General features: G+C 66.1%; 1 protein-coding gene across 1 annotated transcript in view; it reads right to left on the bottom strand.

Moving 5' to 3' along the window:
- The window catches only part of DTX3 (deltex 3, E3 ubiquitin ligase), a gene marked incomplete at both ends in the record, with an annotated part of 987 nt that extends 704 nt beyond the window's left edge, over positions 1-283 (bottom strand). The window contains one exon of the mRNA XM_008947491.1: positions 86-283. Coding sequence (XP_008945739.1) covers positions 86-283 — 198 coding nt within the window. The remainder of the gene's footprint in view (positions 1-85) is intronic.
- Between the last annotated feature and the right edge of the window lie 6 nt (positions 284-289).

Here is a 289-nt window from a genome sequence, read left to right as displayed (position 1 = left end):
CCCCCCGATCGCTCGGAAAACCCAGGTGCCAGGAACCCCCAGCCCCCTCGGGGGGGTTGGGTGGGGGGAGCCAGTGCCATCTTACCCCTTGGATGCCAGGCGGGAAGACGTACTGGATGATGATGGTGCCAAACTTCTCGTAGCCGGGCAGCAGCAGGCTGGCGTCCCTGGTGACCAGCATGCGCCCGTTGGGGGGCTGGTTGCCCACCACTTGGCCATAGAAGCGCCCGCACATGGGGCAGGCCATCTTCACCTGGAGGGCCCGTGTGATGCAGTCCTCGCAGAAGGA

Source organism: Merops nubicus, unplaced genomic scaffold, assembly GCF_000691845.1.
Source record: "Merops nubicus isolate BGI_N331 unplaced genomic scaffold, ASM69184v1 scaffold46959, whole genome shotgun sequence".
Classification (NCBI taxonomy): domain Eukaryota; kingdom Metazoa; phylum Chordata; class Aves; order Coraciiformes; family Meropidae; genus Merops; species Merops nubicus.
This window is presented reverse-complemented; position numbering and strand designations above follow the sequence as displayed.